The sequence below is a fragment of the Phoenix dactylifera genome, chromosome 8 (assembly GCF_009389715.1).
Source record: "Phoenix dactylifera cultivar Barhee BC4 chromosome 8, palm_55x_up_171113_PBpolish2nd_filt_p, whole genome shotgun sequence".
NCBI lineage: Eukaryota > Viridiplantae > Streptophyta > Magnoliopsida > Arecales > Arecaceae > Phoenix > Phoenix dactylifera.
The window spans coordinates 9200265-9226085 of NC_052399.1; the positions used below are offsets into that span (position 1 = coordinate 9200265).

Genomic DNA, 25821 nt, shown 5'->3' on the forward strand with positions numbered 1-25821 from the left:
AAATTCATGGTTTCTCTTTTGCTGCATATCTCTGGCTATTCCTTTGATGAATGTTGAAATCGGTCCATCCGATACGGCAGAAAGCTGATGATATGCATTCTTGAAATGAGGTACTAGTAGTAATTCTATCATTTCCAGGGAATTTTGTTTCATTTAGATTGTTTTTGTTGAATTATGAAAAATGATAAAAGGGGAAAGATCGCCAATCAGACAATGATCACATAAAAGCAACAAATAATTGGACATTTCCAATATCACCCCTCTCATTTATACAAACGCAATCAAAATCTCTAAGCTCTTCGATTTTTGATTGCTGAGGCCAGGTTCCTTTCGAACTGAATTTTTGTACTGAACTAATTTTTTATTCAGAAGGAATGAGACTCCAATTATCACTTTGATGCTTTTTCCAATGCTCCATGCAAAGATTGTGAAATATTTTATAGAATTTTTTACAGCCAGCTAAGAGAACACTGTCAAAATACTTGATCTGAACCAACAAGCCTTGTTCAACCAAACATGACCGTCAAAATGCTGACTAGAAAAGATTTATCAAGCTATTCTTTGGTGTCAGAGGATGGTACACGTGCAACGGCTCTGTTTTTGTGCATCTCCCAGCTGCTTCTCTGTACAAACTACAAGGTCAATAAGGTTCATGAAATATTGAAAAAACAACAGGTTTTTTTTCATCATTTTTTTTTGAGCAGAAGGTTTTACAATAATCAGCATGCAATCGTGTACACAAAATGAAGTGTATGTAATGTTAGAAAAGAGAATGTTGCTAGCATTTATGAATGGGTTTGTGTGTTTGTTTCAGAAGGTAATGATTACTCGGGGTTATTAAAACCACAGATCATTAAGCCCTAGGCCCTATTGTTAGCTAGAAGAGCATTCAAGTCCAATGCATGATCTACCATAGAAGAAAATCTAGCTTATGAACTATGACTCAGAACTCCAAGTGAAAGCAAAGGCAAATTATTGAAGTTGATTAGCTACACCTCATGATTTACAGAGACCTAGTCTAGAAGTGCAGAAAGGCCATAATCCAAAGGATAAAGTGTTTAGTTAATAGAAATATATACTTTTTTATCTTGGAAAAAAGCAGGACTATCAGCACTAGAATATACTGCTGGAACAATTCAAAGTCAGTTTGGCAAAATTTTTGGCTTTAGAGGTGCTGCTTTAAAGGATCTTCTGACCATTCTAGTTCTCTATTACTGTGCATATTCCCTCCAACAGTGTGAATGACTAGTTGTCTTCAACTACCCTCTTCTTCTTGATGGTGGTGGTAGGGTGTTTCGATTAGTTTCGATACCTTTGAAGAGTAATTTGTATGTCTCATTGAACATTGCAAAGTTCCATCTTTCCTCAACTTAAAAAATGCTTGTAGTTTTTTTTTTCTGCCATCCCTAGTTGTTTTTGCTACCATTGGCTGTTTTTCCTTTCAAGTATACAGTAACTCGTAAGAAAGCAAAATCAACCCGCTGCTCAACCAATATAGTATGAGAATGCATGTAATACTTCAGAGAGGAATTCATAGTGACCAGAATATTCCAATTTACATCACAGATTTAAGTCATCTTAGACAGCACCTTTGAATAGACAATCCTCATATTTATGTTATCTATTTACCAAAATTAGGTTTCTAGTGATGAATTTGACTTCTTGTGTTGAGCAACTCAAACTAGCTGCATGAGAGAGACAGGGAGGGGGGTGGAGAGAGTAATGGTATCTTCATAATTTGTAGAAATCATGCAATGGAGAAAAAATAGAAGATTGAAGAAAACCATTTAAATCACAATCATTTCAACCATTTGATGGTCCTTTAAATTCATAATTGTGGCAATCTCTTGCTCAGTTTGGACCTTTTTTTTCTGAATCAACCCCAATCTCTTAATCAAGGAAGTCCTTGCTCATTCTAATGTGGGTCCACTTTCAAGTTCCAAGCTAAGATCAGCTGGTGCTATTGTCAAGAGCTCAAGTGCCCAATTCTTGAATTTACTATGCTTGAGATGCTGAGGAAGCAGTATTTGTGAATTAAAATAGTTGGTTTGTAACTCCTTGATAATTTAATATCTGATTCCTCATAAGATGCAATCTCTCAGGAAGCTAATAAGACAGTTTCACTTGCACCTATACTTAGATGCCTGAATGCCAGGGCATGCTACATGAGGATATTGTCTCTGAAACATTCCAAACAACACAAAACATTAGCAGACAATTGGAGTAGGAATGGTAATTCAGCTGCAGAGGGGCTTTTTGGTGAGTGTGAGTTGGATCGCTTCATGGTAGAATTAGCATATAATCTCCTATAGGTTGATCATGCATCTTGCTGAATGCAATGTACAGGGCCCAGAGGTTGTGGGAGGAACCATGCACCATAGTGGCTCATGAGGTACATGCGGCACATGATCAGCCCTTGGGCAACAATGTCATGACACCGCAAGGTAACCTAATATGTTGGTCTCTCCAACTTCATACATATAGAGATAAAAGAACCATTTTTAATGTGATTTATGGTATATGTTACATTTAGACATTAATTCTATGCCCTTTCATTTCTTCTTCTGAATCCTTTATTAGCTATACCATGCCATGCTAGCAGATAACCTGGCATGTCACATTCAACACCTGAATGTGTGAAACTAATTATACGAATTGCTAAATCATCACATCCCGTTCCCTGCCCCCCCACCCCACTCCACCCCCAAAAAAAGCAAAATACACACACACACACACACACAGAGAGAGAGAGAGAGAGGTGCGTACAGGATAGGAACTAGCACTATCATTCTATCACTTCTCCAAACTCTCTTGACTTAACAATTAAGTATGCATCATTAACATTCTTCTGTGGTTAGAATTTAATGTTTAATTTCTTTTTTATGCTCTGGACTATGTATTTTTAAGCAATCAACGATCCTTTTTCCCCCTCCACTAGAATTTTCCCCACGAAATCATTGAATGCTCAAAATTTTAACTGCTACAAAGATGTTACAAAAGTATAGATCAGATAATAGTAATGATAGAAGACTATGATTAACAAAGAAAAGAGGACAGCAAGGAAGCAACAACAAGGAACTTGATTTACATGTGGGGATCGCATGGGCGGATAATTGAGCTCAAACATTATTCTTGTAAGACCCTGGAACTGGGCCCGGTCCATTTGACCAGCCCAGCCCCAAGGTTTCGCCCTCACGTGCGACCAGAATGAAGGAGCCTCCCGAAGAAGCCGGATTTCCTAGTTTTTCTAGGGATTCTTCCGCCTCTTGGGAGATCATCCGAAGAAGAACCGGCAGACCCCAAGTCCCCTCCTTCCTTGGGCGGTCTTCTTCCTCGTGCAGCCGCCCGAAAGAGAGAGGGAGCCGAGAAGCCACAGCACGGACGATCCTTTTCCTCCTCCGTTTGCCGCCGGAAAGAAGCCGCCGGATCTTCGCTGGGGCTGAGGTAAGGTTCCTAGCTTCACCTTTTGGTTATACCATTTGAAAAAAAAAAAAGAAGAAGAAGAGAGAAGGAAAAGGAGGGGGAGGCACCCGTGGCAATCGGCATGCCTTCTGCCACAGGCGCCGCCGGCCCTCAGTGGCGGCCACCTTGAGGACCAAAAAGCACCCCCATCCCTTGTTCCTCTTCTCTGTTCAGTGAAAACAGAGAAGGAATAGTGGAAGGAGAAACAAAGAAGAAGAGAGGGAAGAAGGAGAAGGTGCGGGTTTTTCCTCTTCTCCCATGCCCATACCTCCTACGCGGGAAGAAGGAGAGAGCCGGCCACCGTGGCCGCCGCCGGCCTCGACTTGACCTCTCCCGAGCTCGCCGACCTCCATTCGCGGGAGAAAGAGAAGAAGGAAAGAGAAGAAAAGAAAAGAAAAAGAAAAAGAAAAAAAAAGAAAAGAAAAAGAAAAGGAAGAAAAGAAAAAGAAAAGAAAAGAAAAGAAAAAGAAAAGAAAAGAAAAGAAAAGCAAGAAAAAGAAAAGAAAAAATAAATAAATAAATAAAGGGAGAGGGTGGTTTACGGGTATGAACCCAAATCCGAACCCGAACCCGGGGCGCTAGACACTTCTGCAGGGTCGGCCCTGGGAGAATGTTAAAATTTAAGTTTTATAAATATATATTGTGATGAATTTTAAAAGAAAAATATGATTTTTGGATATTAGGTTCTGCGAGAAATTTGTGAGATTAATTGGATTTACTGTGGATCGCATTCAAAGTAAGTAATGAACTGTCTTCTCTAGACTCTTCATTTATATAATATTATTTTTGCATCGAATAAATTGTTAATGAATTTATATGTGATTTATGAATTTTACGAGATGATGATTTGAATGAAAAATGGATATGTAAACTGGAATAATATTTTTCGGACTATTGCTATATTTACTGTTCTTGCATTGTATATGCATATTTAGATCGGATTATAATACATGTATTATGTTACCGAAATAATTTTGATGTTCCTCAGATTTACAACTCTCAGCCTGACTATGTTCTGAACCCTGCCAATTGGGGGTTATGCATTGGCAATTCTGGCCCTACCACAGGGTATAAGTGTGGTATTCTGGCCCACTCCGCAGGGTATAAGTGTGGTATTCTGGCCCACTCCGCAGGATATAAGTGCGGTTTTGTTTCTGGCCTAGCCACAGGGTATAAGTGTGGTCGTAGTTAAAGGCTGATGAGATGAATGTGATTTGTTTCGAATCGGATTTATGATTATCTATATGGATATTTGAAAGATACGGATTTCAATGAATTTGTGCTTGAAAAGGAATTGATTATGTTATTATGTTGATTCATCGTAATTTGTATTTATATTTTATGTTATTATATGAATTGACTAGTTAAGGTGTTTATTACTTACTGGGCTGTCTAGCTCATTATACGATTTCTTACTGTTTTTACAGATCCGAAGAATTAGCTCGATCCGGAGTTTTACAATATGGGAGAGCGAATAAAAGAATTATGATACAAGTTATCTTAGATTAGGTTTTATTTAAATTAATGTTCTATCTTTATTGTTCCGCTGCGCATTGAGAACTGTGAAACTTTATAATTTGTGTCAGTCAGTGGAATAAGATTGCATTTATTTCAGCTGAATTATTTTAGTTATATATTTGAGATATTTGGTTAAGATGCCTGAATTATTTTGGATTTATATAATTGAGATGTTTGGTTTAGATGCCTTGCATGCTCGTAGGGAGAGTTTCCTACTGGTGTGCGGCGGTTGGCGCGACCCCCGGCTCGCGATCTCGGGCCGGGGGCATGACAACTTTTATGGTATCAGAGCATAATTGGATAAATTACGAGATAAAAAAATCTGACATGACATGAGTGTAGGTGGGTAGACACTAGGGACATTGGGACGTTAGCTTTTTATGATGATTGTAACAACCATTCTATGTACTTGTAATGAACTGGTAAGCTTATTATTGGCATGCTGCTATCTGATAGACATAGGTCAGGATGCCTCCACGTCGGACGAGAAAGACTACTCGCAGAGCTACTAATAAGGCATCCAACCCGCAAAATGACAGCACACCCCAACAAGTTGGTAACACCCCTCAGCAGGAGAGAGTCGTCAATCCTGCTAGTGATACTCAGACAGGACAACAAGAACCGGGCCTAGGCCAGGTTATGCAGACCATAGTGGGCCTTATGCAGATGCAACAGCAGGTGCAACAACAGGTGCAACAGCAGTTGCTCCAACAACAAGCGCAGTTGTCCCAGACACAACCACAACAAGGATGAGGAGAACAGTGTGAACAGCGTAGCAGTATAGCTGAATTTAAGAGGCTGGCTCCTCCAGCTTTCAAGGGGACTACAGAACCGTTGGAAGCGGACAATTGGCTTACAGAGATGGAAAAAGCATTTGCTGTCTTGAGATGCCAGGATGATGAAAAGATTTTGTTTGCAAGGTGAGGCATTCAACTGGTGGCGGATGTTGGAACATAAATATGAGCAGGATAGGGAGCCACTCACTTGGGAAAGATTTCGAGGAGCATTTTATGATAAGTATTTTCCTCGGAGTGTAAGGACGCAGAAAGAGCAGGAGTTTATTCACCTAAAGCAAAGAAATATGACTGTTGCAGAATATGAAGCCAAATTTACCGAGCTAGCCAAATTTGTTCCAAAGTTAGTCGAAGATGAACTAGATCGAACACATAAATTTGAGATGAGACTAAAGACTGAAATTAGAAAATAAGTGGTACCTTATGAATTGACTACCTATGCAGCTGTGGTAAATAAGGCTTTAATAATTGAAAGGGAAGTTATTGATGAACGGTTGGAAAGGGAAAGAAATCAAAAGAAGGGAAACAGGTCAAATGAATTTCAGGGGCAGAGCAATGAAAACGCCGAAAGTTCAAACAAGAAATCCACGAGTGACAACCTTAAGCAGATGAATATCAATAAATGTTCCAGATGTGGTAAGGCTCATGCTGACAAGGATTGCCATTGGAACACCGGTGCCTGTTTTAGATGTGGTAAGATAGGTCATAAAATTGCAGACTGCCCACAAAGAAACGAGAATAGATCTACTCAGGCAATGGAAGGAAGCCAGGGGCCAAAGACTCAAGGAAGAGTATTTGCACTTACACAGCAAGACGCACAGGCTTCTGATGTGTTGACGACAGGTATTAATCTAGTGCCAATATTTATTTCTATTTATTGTCTAACCATACCCACTGCTCTTTGTTAGACAACTCATTATACTGCTAGAAAAGATTAAATAGTTACATAAAATTTTTGATTAATTGTCAAAAGAAGAATATGAACTTTTAAATTTCGAAAGTGTTCACACGGATTAAGATATAATAATAAATGTACCAATAAGCAAGTAATTCTAGGAAAAAAAAATCTAGACTTGACATGGGTATGTTGAGGTTTAAATCAGTGTGTGCAGAGAAAGTGTGGTGAATGGAATTAGACATTGGTCAAACAAAACGACTTTGATTTGAAGAGTGTTATGACTTGATTTGGAAGAAGTATTCTCTACTATTGAACTACATGTACGAAAATTTCGTAGACGAAATTTCTTTTAAGGAAGGGAGGATGTGAGACCCTGGAACTGGGCCCGGTCCATTTGACCGGCCCAGCCCCAAGGTTTCGCCCTCACGTGCCGAAGAAGCCGGATTCCCTAGTTTTTCTAGGGATTCTTCCGCCTCTTGTGAGATCATCCGAAGAAGAGCCGGCAGACCCCAAGTCCCCTCCTTCCTCGGGCGGTCTTCTTCCTCGTGCAACCGCCCGAAAGAGAGAGAGAGGGAGCCGAGAAGCCACAGCACGGACGATCCTTTTCCTCCTCTGTTTGCCGCTGGAAAGAAGCCGCCGGATCTTCGCCGGGGCTGAGGTAAGGTTCCTAGCTTCACCTCTTGGTTATACCATTTGAAAAAAAAAGAAGAAGAGAGAAGGAAAAGGAGGGGGAGGCACCCGTGGCAATCGGCATGCCTTCGGCCACAGGCGCCGCCGGCCCTCAGTGGCGGTCACCTTGAGGACCAAAAAGCACCCCCATCCCTTGTTCCTCTTCTCTGTTCAGTGAAAACAGAGAAGGAATAGTGGAAGGAGAAACAAAGAAGAAGAGAGGGAAGAAGGAGAAGGTGCGGGTTTTTCCTCTTCTCCCGTGCCCATACCTCCTCCGCGGGAAGAAGGAGAGAGAGCCGGCCGCTGTGGCCGCCGCCGGCCTCGACTTGACCTCTCCCGAGCTCGCCGACCTCCATTCGTGGGAGAAAGAGAAGAAGGAAAAAGAAAAAGAAAAGAGAAGGAAAGAGAAGAAAAGAAAAGAAAAAGAAAAAGAAAAAGAAAGAAAAGAAAAAGAAAAGGGAAGGGAAGGAAAGAAAAGAAAAGAAAAAGAAAAGAAAAAGAAAAGAAAAGAAAAGAAAAGAAAAGCAAGAAAAAGAAAAGAAAAAATAAATAAATAAAGGGAGAGCGTGGTTTACGGGTATGAACCCGAATCCGAACCCGAACCCGGGGCGCTAGACACTTCTGCAGGGTCGGCCCTGGGAGAATGTTAAAATTTAAGTTTTATAAATATATATTGTGTTTAATTTTTTTTTAAAAAAATATGATTTTTGGATATTAGATTCTGCGAGAAATTTGTGAGATTAATTGGATTTACTGTGGATCACGTTCAAAGTAAGTAATGAACTGCCTTCTCTAGACTCTTCATTTATATAATATTATTTTTGCATCGAATAAATTGTTAATGAATTTATATGTGATTTATGAATTTTACGAGATGATGATTTGAATGAAAAATGGATATGTAAACTGGAATAATATTTTTCGGACTATTGCTATATTTACTGTTCTTGCATTGTATATGCATATTTAGATCGGATATGATACATGTATTATGTTACCGAAAGAATTTTGATGTTTCTCAGATTTAGAACTCTCAGCCTGACTATGTTCTGGACCCTGCCAATTGGGGGTTATGCATTGGCAATTCTGGCCCCACCACAGAATATAAGTGTGGTATTCACTCCGCAGGGTATAAGTGCGGTATTCTGGCCCACTCCGCAGGGTATAAGTGCGGTATTCTGGCCCACTCCGCAGGGTATAAGTGCGGTTCTGTTTCTGGCCTAGCCGCAGGGTATAAGTGTGGTCGTAGTTAAAAGCTGATGAGATGAATGTGATTTGTTTCGAATCAGATTTATGATTATGTATATGGATATTTGAAAGATACGGATTTCAATGAATTTGTGCTTGAAAAGAAATTGATTATGTTATTATGTTGATTCATCGTAATTTGTATTTATATCTTATGTTATTATATGAATTGACTAGTTAAGGTGTTTATTACTTACTGGGCTGTCTAGCTCATCATACGATTTCTTACTGTTTTTACAGATCCGAAGAATTAGCTCGATCTGGGGTTTTACAATATGGGAGAGCGAATAAAAGAATTATGACACAAGTTATCTTAGATTAGGTTTTATTTAAATTAATGTTCTATCTTTATTGTTCCGCTGTGCATTGAGAACTGTGAAACTTTATAATTTGTATCAGTCAGTGGAATAAGATTGCATTTATTTCAGCTGAATTATTTTAGTTATATATTTGAGATATTTGGTTAAGATGCCTGAATTATTTTGGATTTATATAATTGAGATGTTTGGTTTAGATGCCTTGCATGTTCGTAGGGAGAGTTTCCTACGGGTGTGCGGCGGTTGGCGCGACCCCCGGCTCGCGATCTCGGGCCGAGGGCGTGACAATTCTCATAAAGGATGTGATTCAGATGCTGCTAACATTTCTTTAGACAATTGGGATTCTCTTTCAGTCTTTCTTTTTCTTCACTTGATACTTGATAGTCAATTGAGAAATCAATATTAATTTTGAAAATTGGTCCATGAAATAGAAAAAAGGTTAGACAACTGTCATAATTTTCCGATCACTGCCAAGTCAAATTACAATTTCTAGTCCTAGTACACAATAAATCAACATCAGTTCAGGAAACTAAATGGCCTAACGATTGACCCATATATCATCCTCCAAGGCCCCCTTGGATTGCACCCCACATCATACCCAATGATAATCATCAAGCCAAAATATTGTCCTGATCTAATAACACCTATTTCCCAAAAAATGACTAGCTTCAGGTCTAACATACTGGTGAAAAATACTCATATTTCAATTGGATTAGAATTTGTTTTTAAATCATTAGTCTCTTTACCATGGTCTGCCGTACCGGTACGTACCAGTCCGGCCTGGGATCCGTATCGGATCAGCGTGGAATCCGGTACCGCTAGCTTATCGTTGGAGAATCGGTATGAGACCGGTACAGACCGGTACGGGACCGGTATGTACCGGTCCGGGCCGCCACCGGTACGCCGACTGGTACCATTATGGTGGACCTTGCTCTTTACTATATTAGGAGTACATAATTAAGTTGGCTGTTTGGAATGCTGTGGGTTTAATTTGGGTTAAGTTAGTAATAACAAATAAACTGGATGCGGAACAGTTGCTATTCTAGCATTAGCTTAGTTGTAGAGTGATCTGGTTTCTGCAAATATCCTCCTCAAAACATTGTTCCAAAATTTATCTATGTGAATGCTTATTTTCTACTAGACTATTCAAAGTTCTTTTTCCACAAAATTTGCTCTAGCAGTTAAAACAAGTTACTTAAACTCAACAAAACAAATGGTCAAAGGAGGCTAACACCATCTAAACTAAAAATTCCACGAAGGGTAAACCTACAGTACATACGATAAATCATAAAACCATTTGAAATTTTGAATTGATGACTAAACTGAAAGCAGTATAGATAAGAAATCTGAACGCGCGCAATCAGGAAGCATTTAAATAAACAAACAATAAATTGCAGGAACAACAAAACAATACCATTATTTTTGTCAAGTTGGGGAGGCCGCACAACAACATGCATAGTGATAACACCACCTGGAAGCTCTCCAACAGGCACTCTGGACTCCGAAAGTGTCTGGTTGTTCTCCAATATTTTTCCGGCATTAATGAGTTTCACATCATTTATTGTTTTGGGGGTAATTTCTTTGTCTGTTGATAATGTAATGTTCAGTAACAGAAGCATCAAATACATAACCAAATAACAATATCACAACTAGACGATCAGAGAGACTAAATTTTTAAATAAGAAATGGCAGCCCATTTTTCTACTTTAAAGTGAGATACAATGATAATATGATAAATGGAGATACTGTCTATTATTTTGCAAGTTAATAAGTTACTATGTACCCATGAAACGGAAGATCATTGATGGAAATCAGGAGTCCAGGTTTTTGTCTTGTTGTGTAAGTGGTGTGCAAGCACGGATGTGTAAGATTGTAGCATCATCCATAACTTAATAGCATGTGATGAAAATGTTGTCCATGATGATGCCATGGGCATTTGGCACCACATATTTGTCGTATGCAGTTAAATAATCACAGTTGGTTTTCCATATAGTGGTTAGGACATGTGTGAAAAAGAGCTCCTTTTTTTGATATTCTCCAAACAGTGCCCTATGTACTTATTACTGAATCCGCCTAGCTGCCAGGAGACTTCTGTTTGATCCATATCCGACAGGTAACAGTTTCAGGTTCCCCAAGAAAACCTATGTTCATCTCTTAATCCTAGTCTCCTTGGATTAACACACTCCATGTAAACCTGACAATATTTGAGGGTTTACATTTATCAGTCAACCGATAACTAAAAGACTGATATACCTTATGAAGATCCAAAATTACTACTCGGTTCCAGCTTACTGATCTCAGCAAGAGTTCTCTTTCTTTAGATTTTACTCTTAGCTACCATGCTGTCCGACACAATAACCATCCTCTTCTCTCGGATATCTTGATTATATACCTTCATCTGCCAACCATTGGAAGCCAAGAACTATTCTCCTTCCCAGTAGACCAAGTTTTCAACATGAGCAACAAAATCCAAAGTAGTCAACATTTCAGCAGGAAGGAAACTGACACATTCACAAATATGAAGGCATATACTCAAAGCATAATCATAGACAACCACAGATGTTCTTCATACGGCTGCAATCATGTTAATTATGATTAACAGCCTACGTCTCCTCAAGAAATAGTACATATCAAGAGGGTGGCTAGATTCCTAGGTTCATACAGTGGTAATCGATAAATATTTCATCCCAAATTGTGAGGAAATGGAAGGTTGGTACTTGGCTGAGTAGCACTTTGCACATTTGCAGAACATACAATATGACGGACCTGAGGACCATCACAGCTACTTTATATGATTCGCTTGAGCTTATTCCCTCTGCAGAGTACAAAGCTATCTTGAAGCACCATGATATAGATATCCAAATGCATGCCCAAGATTATTGCATTTTGGTATCAGACTCATGGTGTAGAGCCATAAGACAAAACTTCAATGATCAGGTAAAAGTTTTTGCGTTAAAAAGAATTGTGGTTATCTTGTGAAGGTTTGTATCCCATCAAGTAAATTCTTAGAGTTAATCGTTCATATCATTTGCTCTGTAAGGGATATCTGAAACAATGGACCTATCTGACCACTATGTGGGTTAAATAGATGCTCCAATTTGGACAACCAAAAAGGCCAGCACGTGGATTACAAAACTTGAACACCTTGCTTTACCATTTTGGGTCCAAAAAAACTTCCTTCCTCTACAACTAAATAGAACAGCGGAATACTTGACAGTATGCTGTTCTTATGGTGCATCAGTCCAGTATCAGTGATGAGCTCCTGCGTCATGTACTTGTGCTGTTAGCAACATGGCATGCAAATTTTTTTTCAAAAAAATGGCAATGCGAGATTTAAGCATTAAAGACAGCATACTCTTAACAGTTCAATGAATCCATAGATATCTAAGAATGGCTGTGAACAGGAGGAACAAGAGAAGATGGTGGAGAGTATCAAATGGATGGATGGCACCAATCAAAGCATGTGCCTCTGTCAGAGTTCTTGCAAAAGAGTCATTAAAAACCAGTGGATTAAGTGCTGGATGTAACAGAATTATCAGGAGATCTAAGATGAGGATTGTCCCATCTCACCGCACAAGTGTGTGATCTTTTTAAACCAGAGATTCAGAAGTATTAATCATAAAAGTCAGGAAAACCACATAAGGACAAGAGAAACAAATCCAACCAAGCTCAGTGATATGACTATTTTTGTTAGCTAAATATCTACTCAAAGGGGAAGTTGCACCAATAACAATATTACATATCTGATCACAATTTAACTCATGATGGACAATATAAACATTATTGCATACAAGCATCATCCCACCAAGGTGGTGCAGCCCATATCAATTTAATGGAAGAGGGGAGAAAATTAAAAGCCACATTACTAGTGTCAATATATTTCAAAAACAATATAATTACATTGGTAAGGTGCGATTTTTGGTGAGAAGAAACCTGAGCAACTGCCATGCTGATACCAATCTACAGTACAGGTCACCATGAATCTAAAGAGATATGACTGTCGAACCTCACATCAGATATTGGTCATGAACAGCTAACCAAAAAGTCATGCGAGCACCTAAGCTATAATTATAACTCAACATCTGCAGCATAAACAAATATGTCAAGCTAGATGACCCTAAAAGATTTCTCGAAGGCCTATAATTAAAGGAATAAGTTAGAACTAATAGGATTAAAATCATTGGACTCTGACATAAATTTTACTCACCCCAATCTTACCTACAATATAAGTGTACAACATATGAAAATTTTTAAGAAAATCTAATCCTACTTAAAATTTACAAAGGCCATCGTGCTCTTACCTTGAGGCCACCGAGCCAGTATGACTTCTTTGAGAGATGCCACGGTGGTCGAAGGATCATACTTGTCCGGCCCAATGTCAGAGCCATCAAAAAGCCTAAACTTAAGCTCAATCGAATCATCCTCTGCCATTGGAAAAGGAATGGAAAATAGAATCCTCAGCTCAAATTCTCATGATTCTTGCTCTTGAGACATTGAATTCTACCATAACCCACACAAACTAATCAAGACACAATCTAAAAAGAAAACCGCTCAAGATCCAGATCAAACCACACGATTCTAAGGAAGAAACAAATCATATAGCTGCACCAAAATCACTACTTCCCCCCTCCCCGCCACCCAAACAAACAAAAAAAAAAGGATCTTTAAAAACCAAAACAAAACACTAAATCGCTTTCTAAAACATTGGAATCCTCTAGATTTTCCCCGAGAAAACTCGGATCAAATTAACAGGGCCCACGTCGAGAGATCGCTCCAAAATCCCGTTTTGACGCCATTTCTCGCATCAAAATTAGATTTTGCGCATAAAAAAAAATCACCGAGGAAGATTTAAGAGAAGAGCTCTAGTATTCTTTCCAAACCTCTCTCTCTTTCCGTATGTGTGCTTTTGTGGGCCTTTATCTATGGAGAAGGAACCAAGGTACACGGCAAACTTCTCGAACTAAAAAAAATTGACTGAATCTATTCCCCCCTCTCTAACGAAGACGCCAAGACCAAGGAAAGAAGATCACGTGGCTGCCCACTAATATTTCTTTTATTTAAAGAGAAGAAGAAAAATAAAAAATTTCCTGCCTGAATGATTCCAAGGCTTTAAAACATAACGGCGTTATCCCGTTGGAACGGTTGTGAAGGTTATCGCTGCCGACGGTTATGATGAAAATAATAAGACCCGTTAATCATCCTGGTTCAGCCTCAGACAAGTTTTTGGATCAAAAATCTCAACTCCTAGCACTCAATTACTACAACAAAACATATCAATAATAATATTAAATCAGCAAGCGCTTTTCTCCTTAAATTAAAAAAAAAAACACATGATGTGTGCCGCATCATGAAGAAAACTAATGAAGAAAATTGACAAATGGCAACGTTTTGGAAAAAAAAGATCACAATCTAATAATGAAAAGATTGCGTAACAAATATTATTTGCTTCATGTAGCAATAGCTGCTATCCGATGACCCACTATATATTCCAGTGCTACAATGGCTAGGCTTTGGTTCCAATCTTCAAATAAGAACTTGGGGGCTCGTTCGACTTTATGCTGGTTAGATGTAAGGTCGATCATGTTCCACTTCACCCCATGGCACTAACCTCAGGGTCTATATATTGTCGCAGAAAAAAGACGCTTAGATACGCTTAAAGTCTTATTACCGTGTTCTCTTCGCTAGCCGGGACGGCCAGGATAGGCAACTCCATTTACAGGATGGCATTCGTAAACGGATGAAACAGCAGCAGGAGTGATTCATGGAAGGGTGGACTCTAACAAGCATGCTATACTCTAATCTCCCCATTACATAAAGAGTAGATGGTTCTCTTATAATATTTCTTTTAACTTTTTTTCATATATTGACAGATAAAATTCATTGATAAATATGAAAGGAACATATCTTTCCCTAGGCACAATGCCCCAAGATTTCGAAGCTATAACAAATGCTGGAGTTGATCCCAAGTTTTCAGTACAACCACCACCAGACTTCACTTGCAAGTTAATATACACCTTCACTTATAAATATATTGCTCCATATCTACAACAGAACATTCTTGTAAACATGGGTGAAAAATGGTCCTCTCTGAATTCTAATTCCTTGGCATCTTCTGGGAAGAGTGTGGCATCTCATCAGTGCGGTTGGTTTCATTCATTAGGTTAAATCTCACCATCTTTCTGAGGGACCATCACAAAGGTTCCACCAGCATTTTGTTCGTAGAGAGCTACCACAACTTAAGCTGTTCAAAAATTCAGGCTACTAAAGAGGTGGATCCTTCATTGGTTTAAATAATTCTAAATTGTTCTTAAGTTGCATTCATTTAATGATGGAGAGGCATAATGCAAAGCCTTTAAATTGCCGCATCTAAATCTGGTGGTTGGAGGTCTGGCAACAAACCATTTGCATGAAATCATATCTCAATAGCAGGAAACCTCTACCTAGGTTGCTGCTCTCATTTTAAAATCACCCATGCTTTGACCATTCTTCCAAACATTTCTTCATTCTTTTTCTTTCTTTTCCATTCTCTTTTCTTCCTCCTTTCCTGTCTTTTCGAAACATTCGCTTCCCTGTTTCCATACCCTAATCTGCTTCTGCACCCACTCCAGCTTCTTCTAAGGATCAAACTATTACTCTGCATGCCATCCTTTAATTCCAGGATCTGATTCTCACTAGTAGCTTATAACAACTAATTACTCCCAAGAAAATAAATTATACAACATAGATCGTAAAGACGATGACAATATTTGTCGGGCCTTGCAACCATATAAGCATTCCTTTTATCAGATATCAACCAAGCTATCATAATGTATAATTGCTGCTGGCTATCAGTATGTCCATTGGACAAAAATGACAATATGCAATACTGTAGAGACAGATTGATCAAGAAACCGTAATCTTTTAAAGGATTCTCTAGAAATCTAAGAGCCTCCATGGGGGCTTCAGATTGGAACAGCACGGGCACCGGATGAGGTTGTCAAAACAAGATTCTTTAGTTTGTGACCATTCCTCAAAAGGACAGCTTCAAGTCCCACGGCAGACCTGACAATCAACTATTCACACTGTTCGCTGTCCTTGATGTTCTGGGTAACTTGGAACACATGCAGATCACAATTCAAATGGTTTTGATAATTCTGGGCAAGTTAAAGAAAATCCTTTTATCCTCTTACTGAGCATTCACCAGTCATTTGTTTAGGAAACAAATCTCAAAGACATTTGAAGATATGCTTACAGACACTTTCCATGTTTTAATTTATGATGCATGACATGGATTGCTATGCCGTATATCCAACAGAATGTTTTAGATGCATGGCACAAACTGACCTGATTATAACCTTTGGATCTGTTACAGTCCTTCACAGCCAAATCAGATAATGGAATTTTGATTCCAGGTGCTGATAATGCTAGTCTAAGTTCAGGGCCTACATCAAAATTGTACTGTGTCCAAATGGACAAATTGGCCTGTCTCTACTTATTCTTGATGTCTTCAGATTTAAAATATACTGCATGCCTGTGATTGGACTCTTCATGTGCATGTTTGTAAGAATATACAAAGAAGTGGTTGGGCAATCAAGAAGAGGCAAATCATTCTCCTCTTTCTTTATGTTGCATAGATGACTGTGGCCCACCTGCCTCCCTTGTCGCTATAAATTTGAGTTGACCTAATTGTTTGATGTCCCCATGTAATTCACTCTCCATCAGCATGCCAAAAACCTATTGTTGCTGTGGCTGTAAGCAATTTGAACACGGCTCCACATTCAAATGGAGAACAAGTAAATGACTCAGGCCAAGCCTCAAAACAATAAAGAGTGGAAGAAACTGACTTTAGAATAGTCCAAAGAATTCCCGAAGCCTCGGACATGGTCTCAGAGACATACAAAATCCAGTAGCTGTGTCTTCAGATATGTTTACAACTTTTAACTGTAAAATTTACAGCATTTGATCATACCAATGTAAAGCAGAAGAAAATTATAATCTGCAATATGGGGTCATATTTATCTTGATAGGGCACGAAATACCCAAGTTCATAAATTTGAAGAACATTGAGACTCGAGAGATAATGCATGGACCAAGAACAAGCTTGTGTTTCAGGCTCCGCATGAAACTTGGGAGGGGGTAAAATCACACTAAATTATATTGAAATTTAATATTGTGAGGAAAAGCAAGCAAAGATAATGTGTACAGACACAAAAAATAAGTTGGAATTCTGTAAGTAAGAACTGATAATCATGATATAATAGATAATTTGAGTCACTAAATTATATCAAATTCTGTCAAAAAAATGGCACTTAGAAAGATTCAGCCTGGAACCAACTTCAAGGATCTTCAAATCATGTATAAATTTGGTCAGTAATGGTGCCATCATGAACTTTATGCCTGATGCGGTGCAGTTTCCAGATACATGTATCCATGCAATACATGGTGGAAGCATTTAACTTATTATAAAATTACTATCGCTGATGTCAAAATAAAGACTCAGACAGCAAATAGTTTCAAACAGGGTGCCTAAACCTCCCAACAGAATAAAGATCAAGCCACCACCAATACCTGGACCCCAATGTTCAGCAGAGCCTAAACCTCCCAACAGAATCAAACAGCAAAAGCCAAGAGCTATGATTCCATTAATTCCATATTTCAAAGTTCCAGGATCTCTACCATGCAAGCATCACACAATTTCAAAATTCATGGAGTAGTATGCTAATTATTATTACAGCTAAAAAAGGCTTTTAGGCAAGTGATAGTATTTCACAGTGCGGAACACCAGAAGGACAGGTGCTGCAATAACAAGTTATTTTCTTGGAAGTGCATCCACTCAAGCAAATAATAAAGAGAAGGATTCTCACACGAGAACCTCGATAAACTAAGTCGCGAACAAGCTGAAAAAGAGAGCCTAAACTACAGATAAATTTACATTAACTGAAACAATCCAAAACATACATTATGTATATTAATAAAATATAGGCATGGAAATATGCAAGAGCCTTTGAATGTCTCTACCTTGCAATCCCTTTTGTTGTGAAGCTATACCTTGCAGTCCTTGCTGGTGAATAAACAAGGATAATAAGAAGCCTTGTGATGCACCTTACACTATTTTAACCATGATTAAATATCACAGATTCCAATATGCTAACATTCTGTGGCTACTATCTATAGAGGCAAAGTCCCTAATAGTAACAGCGGATCATTGAACAGTGCACAGTCAGCAGTCTTTTGATTCACGCTGAGAGAAGAAATCATCTTGCAGAGTTGATAACTTGCTACAATAGTATCTAAATTTATAGCTTCTCCTCTAGAATCAGCATAGAAATGAATAAGTGCCATTGCCTTACCCCTGCTGACAGTATTGATAACATTATATAGAAGTTACATAGCTTATCTCATTATCCATCAACCATCACAACATGCAGCCTCTCTATCTCTGTGTGTGTGCATGTCCCAAAGTAAAGCAATCTTTGCTACTCAATGAATACCTATAATACTTCCATCAAAAAAATATATATACACATAATAAGGAGAAATGTACAGAGAGCTATTCTAAAGCTTTAACACTTAATACCATACTTGACGAATTTAATTCAATTTTTTGAACTAATGATTTTTAAAGATTTGGCATGAATGGAAACTTTCCTTAAGGGAAGAAAGCTTTCAAAATTCTACCATAACATTTGCTGAAACACAACTTTTCTTGCATATATATTATGTCTATGTGTAAACATACGAGAACATATGTTTAAGAGGTCCTAATACAATTCCAATATGATTTAGAGGGGAAAAAGAAAATAATGGTCAAGTCAATTTATGATACATGGAAGGAGCACGTTAGGCTTAGAGATAGTGCAGGTTTTGCAAAATGCATAACAACATGTTGTGCTAATTTTCCCCTCTATGTATTCAACCAAAGTTGAATATACACCAATTTATCAAATTACATGACCAGTCACACTGAATGCACCAACCATGGGTGTTAATTTGACCAGCTAGGAAATCTTGTTATACTGCATTATGTTGTATAAAGGTGATTGATGTCTCTCCCAGCGCATATGAGCACAAGGGTAACAAGAATTATTTCTAATATTATCCCTTCCAGTTTGGTGTTACATTTGTTCATCTTCTGCTCTCTTTCCAGGAGGAAATGCAGGTAACATGAGTATATAGCACAAATTGTAATGTATTTTGGAAAGATGATCTAACTCAATCATCTCATAACAGTTTATATCTAGCAGTGATAAGCTTATCTTTTGGTTCATGCCTAATAGCAACGGAAATATTCACCACATTTCCCTCATAATAATCATGTCCAGATTACAGCATAAACAAAAGAGTGCAGTTTAAAACTAAATTTCATCTTTACCATTAGCATAAAAGTACCATTCGTTTCAGCCTGATGTCTATAAGTTTTCGCTCCTCATCAATCTTCACTTTCTTCAAATAGTACTGGTCGGGCATTATACAGCAATACTGCTTTGTAGTATTCTGATGGGTACACTGTACATCTTAAAAGAAAATTCTATCAAGGTTCCTTTCAATCATCACTTGCTAAGTCAACTGACAGCAGGGTTACCATATCAAACAAGGCCGTGACAGATTGCAAGACTCCCTTTCAGTCATCAAGGTCCGGCTGGTACAACATGGTAGAGAATCTTTCAATGGAGCTGCATATTATTTGGCACCAGCACATGCAAATACCTATTACAGAACCATGGCAAGTATTGACAGGTCACTGGCACAGAAAAATGTTACTAAAAGCAGCACTTTAAGCCATGTGAAGATTTACTTAGACCCATTTATTAGAGACAGAAATTTTACATTTAATGGTTCCAATTAGGCATATTTTAAACACTCAAACAAACTTTATACCCTTCTAAACATATCTAGCATAAGCGATCAAAGCTGTTGGGAAGACACAACTTGTGAACATGTCTGTCACACTTTTTGATGGTTAAAAAAAAACCGAACACTCAAATCAGCAATAATGTATTTAAATAGACAAAAAGCAAAGTCAAGAAGATCAAAAGATAATGTAGGAAATATCAAAACTTGCCATTAACAAATAATCTTTATCAGGTAAATTCGAAAAAATTAATCTGCATTCTATATTTTTTGACCTTTATCACGGTGTATTGCTGCAGATGACCATGGCACAATTGATATGGGCCAATACATATCGATGCGGCAGCAAGTCGATGCATGTTTATCTACTGATAAGAATTCGAATAAATGCATGGTTGCACTCAAAGACACTGTCCTAATGTTGCACTCAACTTGCTTTTTTGTCTTTTTTCCCCTAAAGCATTTGAGAGGTGGGAAGACAGAAACAACTTTTAAAAACATGAACTTCTCATTTTCCAAGTACAGAGACACAAGTTATCGAGTTGCCTTTAGATGGTGTCAAAACTGTTTGAAACTAAAATTGCGGACGTCTTAAACAAATGTTTGCACTATTATTGTAAGACAATTACATGGTTGCATACAAGCACACATGCAAAGTGGTTTTGTCATCTCAATATTTTGAGAGGTTCTCAAGCTAGATTTCTTTTGAACACCATGGAACTTAACACTTTAGACTGATAAGGAAGCTTCAATTTTTTTTTTTGTAGAACTCAACTTTAATCTTCCATATAAGTTTCTATAACTTCAGTATCACCACATTTATATTTGATGTGGTCAGGGTATTGTTTCTAGGTTCTTGGATCAAGGTAAATAGAAATAAATGGAACATAATGAACAGATAGGTATGAAGATCTGCAAAAACTTTTTAATCAGGTGATTAATTTGCTATAGGTGGCAGAGTGCCAAGAGTCTTAATACGAGCAATTTGTAGGCTAGAGAAAAAACATATACAACAACCCATTGTATTCGCCTGCAATTGATATTTGGAGATCATAAACGTAGACAAACATTCTAACCATGAAATCCTTTATGATAAGTAAACAGATTTAAGAAAGTTAGCATATAGTCTCTTGGACATCATTGTGAGCAAGATTCCAGCAATATGCAAGATCCAGAACTAGTAAAAACCTCAACCTTGATGCAAATGAATTATACAATGAACCTCCTGTAAGAAACTCACATTTGCAACCCATATACAAAATCAAGTAATACTTTGCGGTTATAACCTTGATGTTAAAGGCTTGGGCTGACAAGCACAATGGCGTGGGTTCGAGTCCTAAGGCAGCCATTTTGTGTTAAAAAAAAAGTCAAAGGTTAGGTCTGTCCCCTGTTCACTTCTCCTAGGATCCTGCATTGTTGGGAACATAACTAGGAATGACATTTTTTTGAAACCTCCATTGGCTATAACAGTGCTAGAACTTGTGATTGTAAACACTCAAACATTTCCCATTCTAGTAGCTAGCCAACATATGCCAGATTGAGTCATGGTTTATTCAAAAAGTACATATACAAGAGTTAAAACTTGCCATTAGTCATTCAGTTTATGAATTATCTAGATCATACACCTACTTGACCTGAAAACAATGATATGGGTGTATATTTTGCAAGTATCAATCTGGATACTACAGTATTCACGTGGGCACTATTGTTAGACAAATTCTAGGAAAAGCAGCAGGAATGCAAACGAAGGAATCAGATCCTTGCTCTCAGGTTGAATACTTTTCATTCTGATATTGTTACTTTTCTAAATGACATTCGATTCAAATTTCAGCTGATGTAATTTTCAGGTTATATGCTGAATATTTTTATATGTTTTTAAAAAGCCTAAGAAATCAATCCAAAAATCTTCATCATGCATTAAAATAGAGAACATGCAAAGAATTCATGTCCTTCACAAGGAGATATGAGACATAAAAGACACTATAAAATAGAGAACATGCAGAGAATCCATAAGTGGATGTAACTAGAGAAGAGCAAAGAAGCTATGTATCACTTTCTTTAAGAGGTTCATTGATTTTTACAAAATAATTATTTGCATAGATATAAAAATGGAAAGGGAAAAAAAGAAAAACAATACTAGGTTAACTATAATACCATCTAAACTAACAAAGCATACATCCCTTCCTTTAGCAATTCATAATATTTTACTTAACATTACCCAATAAGCCAACTTGTGCAGTGACATATAAGGCAGATCGATAGCACATGCTGCCTCGCATGACCAATAGAACAGCATTTCATCAGCTACAGGTTCCAGGTAAGTCATAGCTACAACATGCCAGGCCCTACATCTTAGCAAGGTCCCAATTGTTTTATTTAAAAAAAATATTCCTGTAGATAAGACATTCTATTCAAATCACAGTCACCATTATAATGGCTATTGAGTACCACTGGTAATTTGAAAGTCTGATAACTGGCTCTCAACTAATAGATGCCATATTAGAAGGCATGACTCCTTTAATATGTAAGTCAAATATCAAGGACCTGGCAGCTGACAAGTTCTGCTGCACCAAAATTCTTAGAAGCAATGACCTTCCAAATATCTGTTTCCGCAACTAATGATGTATCAGCATTTTGACTTGCTGAGTTGGCTGCAGATGATGAAGTTAAAGAGGAAGGAGACATATGATTCTGTAAGTCGGCCTGCAGTACAGCAGTGTCGTTGTTGACATCTTTTGTGATCACATGAAGCTTCCCAAGAAAACCAGCAAGCAAATATGGAGACTCAGAATCTGCAAAATCATGAAGCGGGACCTTTCCAACGACAACTTTCCATGCATCCTCCTGATGATTATATATCTTTATCTTACCGTTATCTAAAGAACTAGATGGGTCCAAAGCATATAATTCCCCATTTACTACAACACTCAACTTTGTCCCTGCCTGCTTTGCAGGCCAACCCTCACCCATTCCAGCTGGCATGTCCACCCAAGCATTTGAGTCAGGGTCATAGATCTCACCCCCAACATCAACAAAAAAAGGCCAAGAATATAGACTCTGAGGTACACATAACCTACCCCTGTACGAAGTCATTCCAGTTGCAATAGGCTTCAGCAAATCAGCTAAGAAAGCAGTAGGTAAGATCTGTGCTTTTGAGAATGGCATGCTCGGCACCTGCGTCCAAACACCAGTGTCAGGATCATACACTTCAGCAGACTGTAGAGGAGTTAAGCCACCTCTCTCTCTGCTGACTCCACCCACAACATAAAGCTTATTGTTCAACAGACTTGTCTTACAAAAGGCCCTTCCAGTGGTCATTGAACTCACTTCCTGCCACAAATTGATACAAGGATCATATCGCCAAACACATTTCATAGCTGAAGCTCTAGATAATCCCCCCAACACATAGAGGCATCCATCAACAGATCCAATAGCACAACCACATAAAGGCATCCGATCCAAGGCATCCCTCCGCCCAAGCCAGCCTCTGATAACATCAGCAATCTTGATGCTGGTACCCATCACATTCCACATGCAAAATCCAGAAAATCCTTTCCTAGATTCATCCTCATAAACAACATTGGGAATCGGTGGCAGCCTTTGCCACGTTTTGGACAAAGGGTCCAAAGCATGCCATGAAAGTTTATCCCCTTCAACTTTTGTCAGTATATAAAGCCATTCTTCAGTTATCCCAAGGTCTTTTCTCAATCGATAGATTTCAGGACCAGTTATGGCAGCTTCCCACCTCCGAGAAACCATTTTCACATTCAAGTAGTAAATTCTAGGCAGTCTTGCTAGGATCTGAAGCGAGATTTCATCAGGGAGGCTGGGTATCAACCTTGGGTTCTCATCATGATAGCTGGGTGACATCCTCAGCCTCTTGGAGGCTTCAACTTGAGAAGTTTCAGAAAGGTCCCCTACCCGAGCTCTACTAACAGGCAAGCTCAGCAATGACCCCATTTCAATCTTTTCTACCTCCTTACATTCAATAAAAAAATCTTGAAGAAATCAAGTTTAAGCTAATTCCTCTTCTACGCTTTATGCTGGAAAGCAATGGCTTCCACCATTTCATTCACCAGTATAAGTGTTGAGGCTGCTAAGAGGAAAAAATGTTAGATAACAACCAAAAAACATACAGTAAATAGCAGTAAAAATGAAGCACAGAAACAACAAAAATTAAAAGCAAGCATAGCTTGCCCTTTCATCCAAAATATTGGAAAAAATGCAAAATATGTATCTCCATATAATTAAACCTAATGTTTACTTACTCCAGTTAAGTATCTCTTTCTCTCTATAAAGATACACAGATTACAGATAGGCATATATGTATATATGTATATGTATATATGTGTGTGTGTGTAGTATGTATGTGAGTGCACGCATCTATGTGTTTTCAGATAATTAAGCCTCCAATTTACATACTCCTATTCTCTCTCTCTCTATGTGTGTGTGTGTGTGTGATATATATGTGAGTGTATATTTCCAGATAATTAAATTTACTATTTACTTACTCTGGTTAAGTTGTGTGTGTTTGTTTGTGCGCCCATGAAATCATCCAGAAAATTACAAAGACAACAGCCAGTATACTAAGGAATTACAGACCAAATGGATTAAACATTTCTTTTGTCTTTTCTTTTTTTGTTAAACCATTGAGTTATTGAATCAATACAGTACAACTATGTTAAACCCAAAAGGATAAAATGGCACGACAGCTACGGTTAATAGACTCAAATTCAAGACTAATTTTTTTACAGAATATATGACCAGAAATTTAATGAAAGAACTGATATTAAGACACAAGAAAATGAGTATTACAGAAAAAAAAACTAATAGAAGGATCCAAAATTTAATCTTGAATTGGAAAGCAAAGCGACTCAAATATTCCAAACTTTCATAAATAATCCAAAAACAATAAAATCATATAAAATCCTCAGGAACTCCAACATCATTAAAACAGAGACGCAAACAACACAAGCAAATTGAATCAAAACCCTATCTTTACATCACGAAACAAACAATAAGAGGAAACTGAACCAAAATCCAAGCTTGACGACACCAGAGATCACAAACCAACTACCAAAACCCAAGAAACCAGACTCATCTCGCAAAAACCAAAATCCACACCAGCAACCAAATATGCCCCGAAAAAAACTAAAATTTCGAGCAAAATCTCCAGCGCAAGACGCAGGGAGAGACTGCACCGACAATCTTACAAATTGAAAGACGATCGACGAGAAATGGGATCCGATAATCACCTGAGAAGAGCTCAAAATGAGGAAACTCTAACTAGGCTTTTTTTTTGCCCCCCTGTTTGGGATCTCCGAGAAATGGATCGCTCTGATAATTTTATTGCTTTCCCATTTCGTGGTCTCTCCAGATAGCGTACGCTTTCCGTCTCATCCCTCGCCCCTTTTTTTTACTTTTTTTCCCATGCCATACTTCCTAATTTTATAATTTTATATTTAATATATTGACTTGGGTTGCAACTTGCAACTTGCATCAACAAAAGGACACCCTCACAAATGGGCCCATAGCAAGCCGACGGGCCGCGTAGACTGCCACACGTCGTACACTCGGGTATGGAGGGGTATCACGACGCCATGCGTTTAGGAGTGAGTGGGCCCGATACTATTTAGCATATTATCTTGATCTATTACAATATAAATAAAAATTTAAATATTTAGCTAATATCTATATTTATATTTATTAAAAATAAATAAATATAATTATGGGTAGATAACTATGATCCGTATCTAAATATTTAATTCTATCGGTAATCTTATTTAATTTTATACAACATTTATGAACTTTAAAAAAAATACATGATCATATTAAAATACTATTAATTTGATTTATTATTTATTTAATAATATTTTTAATTTTATGATTATAAAATTTAATTATTAAATTTTTATATCTATATTTATATTCATATATTCGATATCCAATTTGTATCCATATTCATTTAAAATAAATATAAATATACATACATTTTTATATCCAACTAATATTCATATTCATATTTGTATTCATCAAATAAAATAAAAATAAAAATAAATATATTAATATTTGATGCTTATCGCAC

The 25821-nt window shown here is 37.8% G+C and overlaps 2 protein-coding genes across 6 annotated transcripts; both read right to left on the reverse strand.

Annotated features, from left to right (window-relative positions):
- Nucleotides 1-217: 217 nt before the first annotated feature.
- On the reverse strand, nt 218-13945 carry LOC103713315 (membrane-anchored ubiquitin-fold protein 3). Of its 2 annotated transcripts, none has more exons than XM_008800197.4 (3): nt 13208-13945; nt 10321-10491; nt 218-632 (listed from the first exon to the last, which is right to left on the reverse strand). In XM_008800197.4, exons 1-3 carry the CDS (start codon nt 13335-13337, stop codon nt 568-570), a joined length of 366 nt encoding a protein of 121 aa, XP_008798419.2. In that variant the 5' UTR covers nt 13338-13945; the 3' UTR covers nt 218-567. The 2 variants fall into 2 exon arrangements, with proteins under 2 accessions (XP_008798419.2, XP_008798420.2); XM_008800198.4 differs by having other exon boundaries at nt 218-623; nt 13208-13937.
- A 2259-nt stretch (nt 13946-16204) lies between these two features.
- LOC103713316 (F-box/kelch-repeat protein At1g22040) lies at nt 16205-25172 on the reverse strand. 4 transcript variants are annotated; one of them, XR_001879804.3, is made up of 4 exons: nt 24992-25172; nt 21955-23829; nt 19468-19592; nt 16205-19391 (listed from the first exon to the last, which is right to left on the reverse strand). XR_001879804.3 is itself a non-coding variant. In XM_008800200.3 (2 exons), the coding sequence occupies exon 2, from the start codon at nt 23694-23696 to the stop codon at nt 22266-22268; it is 1431 nt and encodes a 476-aa protein (XP_008798422.2). In that variant the 5' UTR covers nt 23697-23829; nt 24992-25172; the 3' UTR covers nt 21784-22265. The 4 variants fall into 4 exon arrangements, 1 of the variants encoding a protein (XP_008798422.2); XR_005512771.1 differs by having other exon boundaries at nt 16216-16634; nt 16730-19592; XR_605051.4 differs by having other exon boundaries at nt 16205-19592.
- Between the last annotated feature and the right edge of the window lie 649 nt (nt 25173-25821).

Bases quoted from the DNA above. Each gene is read 5' to 3' on its own strand.
- LOC103713315 (XM_008800197.4), bottom strand. From the start codon at position 13,337: ATGGCAGAGGATGATTCGATTGAGCTTAAGTTTAGGCTTTTTGATGGC. The intron at 10,492-13,207 runs GTAAGAGCACGA...CATTATCAACAG, and splicing joins ACTGGCTCGGTGGCCTCAAG to ACAAAGAAATTACCCCCAAA. The intron at 633-10,320 runs GTATTGTTTTGT...TTGACCTTGTAG, and splicing joins CCAACTTGACAAAAATAATG to TTTGTACAGAGAAGCAGCTG.
- LOC103713316 (XM_008800200.3), bottom strand. From the start codon at position 23,696: ATGGGGTCATTGCTGAGCTTGCCTGTTAGTAGAGCTCGGGTAGGGGAC.